Source organism: Somniosus microcephalus, unplaced genomic scaffold (assembly GCF_052327205.1).
Source record: "Somniosus microcephalus isolate GS21.2 unplaced genomic scaffold, FLI_Smic_1.0 scaffold271, whole genome shotgun sequence".
NCBI lineage: Eukaryota > Metazoa > Chordata > Chondrichthyes > Squaliformes > Somniosidae > Somniosus > Somniosus microcephalus.
In genome coordinates this window covers 1-7,500 of record NW_028225458.1, presented here as the reverse complement: position 1 = coordinate 7,500, position 7,500 = coordinate 1, and the positions used below count along the sequence as shown (strand labels likewise).

General features: G+C 54.7%; 1 protein-coding gene across 1 annotated transcript in view; it reads right to left on the bottom strand.

Moving 5' to 3' along the window:
* Window positions 1–3,653, bottom strand: part of LOC147081951 (regulator of G protein signaling 5-like) — a 13,081-nt gene extending 9,428 nt beyond the window's left edge. Inside the window, exon 1 of the mRNA XM_085980575.1 lies at window positions 3,387–3,653. Within this exon, the coding sequence (XP_085836701.1) occupies window positions 3,387–3,430 (44 nt within the window). The 5' untranslated portion in view covers window positions 3,431–3,653. The remainder of the gene's footprint in view (window positions 1–3,386) is intronic.
* Window positions 3,654–7,500: the final 3,847 nt, after the last annotated feature.

The window sequence follows — 7,500 nt, the reverse complement described above, 5'->3', positions numbered from 1 at the left end:
CCAGGGGGAGCCGTGTCTTCAGGGGAGGAGAGGGAGCTGTACCCCAGGGGGAGTCCGTGTCTTCAGGGGAGGAGAGGGAGCTGTACCCCAGGGGGAGCCGTGTCTTCAGGGGAGGAGAGGGAGCTGTACCCCAGGGGGAGCCGTGTCTTCAGGGGAGGAGAGGGAGCTGTACCCCAGGGGGAGTCCGTGTCTTCAGGGGAGGAGAGGGAGCTGTACCCCAGGGGAGTCTGTGTCTTCAGGGGAGGAGAGGGAGCTGTACCCCAGGGAGAGTCTGTGTCTTCAGGGGAGGAGAGGGAGCTGTACCCCAGGGAGAGTCTGTGTCTTCAGGGGAGGAGAGGGAGCTGTACCCCAGGGGGAGTCCGTGTCTTCAGGGGAGGAGAGGGAGCTGTACCCCAGGGGAGTCTGTGTCTTCAGGGGAGGAGAGGGAGCTGTACCCCAGGGAGAGTCTGTGTCTTCAGGGGAGGAGAGGGAGCTGTACCCCAGGGGGAGTCCGTGTCTTCAGTGGAGGAGCGGGAGCTGTACCCCGGGGGAGTCCATGTCTTCAGGGGAGGAGAGGGAGCTGTACCCCAGGTGAGTCTGTGTCAGGGGAGGAGAGGGAGCTGTACCCCAGGGGGAGTCCATGTCTTCAGGGGAGGAGAGGGAGCTGTACCCCAGGGGAGTCTGTGTCTTCAGGGGAGGAGAGGGAGCTGTACCCCAGGGAGAGTCTGTGTCTTCAGGGGAGGAGAGGGAGCTGTACCCCAGGGGAGTCTGTGTTTTCAGGGGAGGAGAGGGAGCTGTACCCCAGGGAGAGTCTGTGTCTTCAGGGGAGGAGAGGGAGCTGTACCCCAGGGAGAGTCTGTGTCTTCAGGGGAGGAGAGGGAGCTGTACCCCAGGGGAGTCTGTGTCTTCAGGGGAGGAGAGGGAGCTGTACCCCAGGGGGAGCCGTGTCTTCAGGGGAGGAGAGGGAGCTGTACCCCAGGGGAGTCTGTGTCAGGGGAGGAGAGGGAGCTGTACCCCAGGGGAGTCTGTGTCAGGGGAGGAGAGGGAGCTGTACCCCAGGGGGAGTCTGTGTCTTCAGGGGAGGAGAGGAGCTGTACCCCAGGGGAGTCCGTGTCTTCAGGGGAGGAGAGGGAGCTGTACCCCAGGGGAGTCCATGTCTTCAGGGGAGGAGAGGGAGCTGTACCCCAGGGGAGTCTGTGTCTTCAGGGGAGGAGAGGGAGCTGTACCCCAGGGGAGTCCGTGTCTTCAGGGGAGGAGAGGGAGCTGTACCCCAGGGGAGTCCGTGTCTTCAGGGGAGGAGAGGAGCTGTACCCCAGGGGAGCCTGTGTCTTCAGGGGAGGAGAGGGAGCTGTACCCCGGGGGGAGTCCGTGTCTTCAGTGGAGGAGCGGGAGCTGTACCCCGGGGGAGTCCATGTCTTCAGGGGAGGAGAGGGAGCTGTACCCCAGGTGAGTCTGTGTCAGGGGAGGAGAGGGAGCTGTACCCCAGGGGGAGTCTGTGTCTTCAGGGGAGGAGAGGGAGCTGTACCCCAGGGGAGTCTGTGTCTTCAGGGGAGGAGAGGGAGCTGTACCCCAGGGGGAGTCTGTGTCTTCAGGGGAGGAGAGGGAGCTGTACCCCAGGGGGAGTCCGTGTCTTCAGGGGAGGAGAGGGAGCTGTACCCCAGGGGGAGTCTGTGTCTTCAGGGGAGGAGAGGGAGCTGTACCCCAGGGGGAGTCCGTGTCTTCAGTGGAGGAGCGGGAGCTGTACCCCGGGGGAGTCCATGTCTTCAGGGGAGGAGAGGGAGCTGTACCCCAGGTGAGTCTGTGTCAGGGGAGGAGAGGGAGCTGTACCCCAGGGGGAGTCTGTGTCTTCAGGGGAGGAGAGGGAGCTGTACCCCAGGGGAGTCTGTGTCTTCAGGGGAGGAGAGGAGCTGTACCCCAGGGGAGTCTGTGTCTTCAGGGGAGGAGAGGGAGCTGTACCCCAGGGGGAGTCTGTGTCTTCAGGGGAGGAGAGGGAGCTGTACCCCAGGGGGAGTCCGTGTCTTCAGGGGAGGAGAGGGAGCTGTACCCCAGGTGAGTCTGTGTCAGGGGAGGAGAGGGAGCTGTACCCCAGGTGAGTCTGTGTCAGGGGAGGAGAGGGAGCTGTACCCCAGGTGAGTCTGTGTCAGGGGAGGAGAGGGAGCTGTACCCCAGGTGAGTCTGTGTCAGGGGAGGAGAGGGAGCTGTACCCCAGGGGGAGTCTGTGTCTTCAGGGGAGGAGAGGGAGCTGTACCCCGGGGGAGTCTGTGTCTTCAGGGGAGGAGAGGGAGCTGTACCCCGGGGGAGTCCGTGTCAGGGGAGGAGAGGGAGCTGTACCCCGGGGGAGTCTGTGTCTTCAGGGGAGGAGAGGGAGCTGTACCCCAGGGGGAGTCTGTGTCTTCAGGGGAGGTAGGCAAACTGTACCACAGTGACGGTCAATGAGCCCAGCTATGCCCACATGTTGGCACAGCATTCACTATTGCTCAGTGTTCGTTCTGTACAAAGCTCGCAGTAAACACAGAGAAATGCCAATTTGCGCACAGCAAGGTCCCACAAACAGCATATGAGATAAATGACCAGACAATTCTTTGTTAGTGACATTGATTGAGGGATAAATATTGGCCAGAACACCGGGGAGAACTCCCCTGCTCTTCTTCAAAATAGTGCCATGGGATCTTTTACGTCCACCTGAGAGAGCAGACGGGGCCTCGGTTTTACGTCTCATCTGAAAGATGGCACCTCCGACAGTGCAGTGCTCCCTCAGAGACACAGCATAGATTATGTGATCAAGTTTTCTGGAGTAGGACTTGAGCCCATGACCTTCTTACCCACGGATCAGTATTCTACCACGGAGCTAAACTGACTCTGTCCGCATCAACTGACCAACTGACCAACTGTCCGCATCAACTGACCAACTGACCAACCGTCCACACCAACTGACCAACCGCCCACACCAACTGACCAACCGTCCACACCAACTGACCAACCGTCCGCACCAACTGACCAACCGTCCACACCAACTGACCAACCGTCCGCACCAACTGACCAACCGTCTGCACCAACTGGCCAACTGACCAACCGTCCACACCAACTGACCAACTGACCAACCATCCGCACCAACTGACCAACCATCCGCACCAACTGACCAACCGTCCACACCAACTGACCAACCATCCGCACCAACTGACCAACCGTCCACACCAACTGACCAACTGACCAACCGTCCGCACCAACTGACCAACCGTCCACACCAACTGACCAACCGTCCACACCAACTGACCAACCGTCCACACCAACTGACCAACTGTCCACACCAACTGACCAACCATCCGCACCAACTGACCAACCGTCCACACCAACTGACCAACCGTCCGACCAACTGCGGCGAAGAGGTAAAACGAAAAGGCAAGTACCTCTCGATGCAGGTGCTGGGTAGCGCAGCCAACCCTCGACACATCCTGACGGCTGATTCTTTCGAAGATTCAGAAAAAAAAACTGGAAACAATCTTCAGGCAGAGATTCCGGTCCAAGGTGCGCCTTGGCTCAGTACAAGTCTGGGTGCTGCAGCTCTGCCTGAAGCTGAGGAGACGGAGAGATCTATATATAGACAGTCCAACTCAGATAGCGGGAGGGGCTACCGGTCCTTGTCAATCACCCCTTCAACCCGCACAAAGAGCCTTCTGACATTTTAACAACACTGTTTCCGCGGAATGACAGGGTGGGGACGCTCGGAGCCAGTTTCTCAGTGCGACTGAGATCAAAAGATGTCTCGACAGGAAGTTTTTCCACGGGTATTGTGCGAGCTGTCATCAGCCGATTTGCCCTTTGATTAGCAGCATCTGTTGTCTTTGTAACAAGCAGCTCTGTACAGTTTCCATTTACACATTGATCTGATGATAAACTGCGATCCACTGAAAACGAGGGAACGATGAGTCCTGAGTTATCTGAAGAAAGGCTTAACCCTTCAGGGGCAGATGTGTGAGGACTACACTTGGCTGTCTGTAACTGAGAGTAAACTGCTTGCTAACAACAGCAGCAACTTATATAGCGCTAACACAATATATAAGGCACTTCTCAGGATTGCTATCAAACCCCAGTAGGGTTAGACTGACACAGAGCTGGAATAAATGCTGTCGTGGCGATAGGCTGGCACGATGGGGCACTGCCACTGCCCGGTAGAATACCAATGTGAGATTCTGCCGAATGGTGGAATGGAGCGGGTAACCTCCATACTCCCCTGGTGACCAGGCTCAGCCCCTCCTCAGCACTAGGGTCAGCCGTGGCTCAGCGGGCAGCACTTCTCGCCTCTGAGTCAGGTGGTTAATGGGGTTCTAATCCCACTCCACAGACTTGAGCCCCATAATCTAGGCCGACACTCCCAGTTCTAACAGGACTAGACAGACTAGATGCAGGAAGGATGTTCCCGATGGCGGGGGAGTCCAGAACCAGGGGTCACAGTCTAAGGATAAGGGGTAAGTCATTTAGGACAGGGATGAGGAGGAATTTCTTCACCCAGAGAGTGGTGAACCTGTGGAATTCTCTATCACACAAGGCAGTGGAGGCCAATTCATTAAATATATTCAAGAAGGAGTTGGATATATTTCTTAAAGCTAAAGGGATCAAGGGATGTGGGGAGAAAGCAGGGCCAGGGTACTGAATTTGGATGATCAGCCATGATCTCATTAAATGGCGGAGCAGGCTCGAGGGGCCGAATGGCCGACTCCTGCTCCTATCTTCTATGTTCCTATGTTTCCCAGTGCAATACTGAGGGGAGCGCTGTACTGTCAATAAGAGTATACCGTCATTCGGATGAGACGTTAAACCGAGTCCCCGTCTGCCTGTCTCTGATGGATGTAAAAGACGCCATGCAAAGAAGTTCTCCCCGGTGTCCCGGGGCCAATATTTTATCCCTCAACCAACATCACTAAAACAGATTATCTGGTCATTATCACAGTGCTGTTTGTGGGAGCTTGCTGTGCGCAAATTGGCTGCTGCGTTTCCGACATTACAACAGTGACCACACTTCAAAAGTACTTCATTGGCTGTAAAGCGCTCCTGAGGTTGTGGAAAGCCCACTAGAAATGCAAGTCGTTATTTTTTACACATCACCGCACGGTATAGCCCATTGGGGCCTGTGCACATTAGGCTACTTGACCATGAGTTAACACACTATTGTCATTCAAAGGGATTTTACCCATTTAACCATGTGATCTCCTATTCCAATTGGCCATATTTCTTTTTTATTTCTATTTAAGAACATTTTTTTTGTTGCCAATTCTTCCCTCCCCCACACGTCCCTTTGATGACCCCTGACCCCTACTGGGCTACGTTTCCATGGGAACCGGTTGCCCTCGGGTACCTCGCCACACTGACGGTCAACCTCCTGCGAGCCGTGGCAATGAGAAGGCTATGCGACTGTAGTGGGCTCAATCCTGCTCTCACCCAGTGCGCGCACTCACACACACACGCACACACACACACACAATTCCCAATGGGAATCACTCGCTAGCAATCGGGAATGGGAACCCCATGGAAACCGAGGATACCACTTCCTTTTTGCAGCCGTGGATCAGTGGGTAGCACTCTCTCGCCTCTGAGTCAGAGGTTGTGGGTTTTTAATCCCACTCCAGAGACTTGAGCACGTAAAGCTAGGCTGACACTCTGCAGTGCTGAGGGAGTGCTGCTCGGTCGGGGGTGCCGTCTTTCGATGAGACGTTAAAACCGAGGTCCCGTCTGCTCTCTCAGGTGGACGTAAAAGATCCCATGGCACTATTTTGATAAAGAGCAGGTGAGTTCTCTCCTCAGTGTCCTGGCTAATCCTCAGCCAACATCACTAAAAAAACAGGTTATCCAGTCATTATCACATTGCCATTTACAGGAGCTTGCTGTGCGCATATTGGCTGCCGCGTTTCCTACTTTACAACAGTGACTACTCTTCAAAATGCACTTCATTGGCTGTAAAGCGCTTTAGGATGTCCTGAGGTAGTGAGAGGCGCTATATAAATGCAAGACTTTCTTCCTTCTTGCATCAGGGGACCAACAAACTCAGAACAAACTGGGTCTGACGGGTTTTTAGCATTTCCACAAGAGACAGCTGCATCCTTCTTCTGGCTGGCCTCCCACATTCTACCCTACGTAAACGTGAGCTCATCCAAAACTCGGCCGCCCGTGTCCTAACTCGCACCAAGTCCCATTCAACCATCACCCCCTGTGCTCGCTGACCTACATTGGCTCCCGGTTAAGCAACGGCTCGATTTTAAAGTTCTCACGCTTGTTTTCAAATCCCTCCATGTCCTCGCCCCTCTCCCTATCTCTGTAATCTCCTCCAGCCCCACAAACTCCCGAGATATCTGCGCTCCTCTAATACTGGCCTCTTGAGCATCCCTGATTATAATCGCACAAGCATTGGCGGCTGTGACTTCAGCTGCCTCGGCCCTGAGCTCTGGAATTCCCTCCCTAAAGCTCTCCACCTCTCTCTCCTCCTTTAAGATGCTCCTTAAAACCTACCTCTTTGGCCAAGCTTTTGGTCATCTGCCCTAATATCTCCTTATGTGGCTCGGTGTCAAATTTTGTTCAATAACGCTCCTGTGAAGTGGCTTGGGACGTTTTACTACATTAAAGGCACTAGATAAATGCAAGTTGTTGTTGTTGGACATCATAGACCTCCCACTCTACTGAGCCTCGGTAAGACTGAGTTTCCATTGAACAATGGCCTGTTGAGTGAAGTCAACACTGGCCACTCAGCTGACTGCTTCTGTAATACACACATCAGTGGCACTGACGGACAGAGCCACAATGAAAGTCAACCTCAAGCACGTCCTGTCATCTCTTCCTTATGAGCAGCAGGTGTTGGTGATCGGAATCTCGGCGGGGCCTGGAACCGCACTGTTTGTCAACCTGTAATGTCCGTCTCTATATATATCTCTTCAATAAAACCAGCACAAGCTCCGTTCATGTCCGCAACAAAGAGGGAGATTCCCGCTTGTTGCTGTAAACTCTAAAGTCACACCAGTCAGTTGCTACGTGAACTCAAAGCCTGCACTCCTTTAGCTCCTCCAGCCCTCCAACCCTCGCTATCTCTGCAATCTTCTCCAGCCCTACAACCCTCCCTATCTCTGCAATCTTCTCCAGCCCTACAACACTCCCTATCTCTGCAGTCTTCTCCAGCCCTAGAACCCTCCCTATCTCTGCAATCTTCTCCAGCCCTAGAACCCTCCCTATCTCTGCAATCTTCTCCAGCCCTACAACCCTCCCTATCTCTGCAATCTTCTCCAGCCCTAGGACCCTCCCTATCTCTGCAATCTTCTCCAGCCCTACAACCCTCCCTATCTCTGCAATCTTCTCCAGCCCTAGAACCCTCCCTATCTCTGCAATCTTCTCCAGCCCTACAACCCTCCCTATCTCTGCAATCTTCTCCAACCCTACAACCCTCCCTATCTCTGTAACCTCCTCCAGCCCTACAACCCTCCCTATCTCTGCAATTTTCTCCAACCCTACAACCCTCCCTATCTCTGTAACCTACTCCAG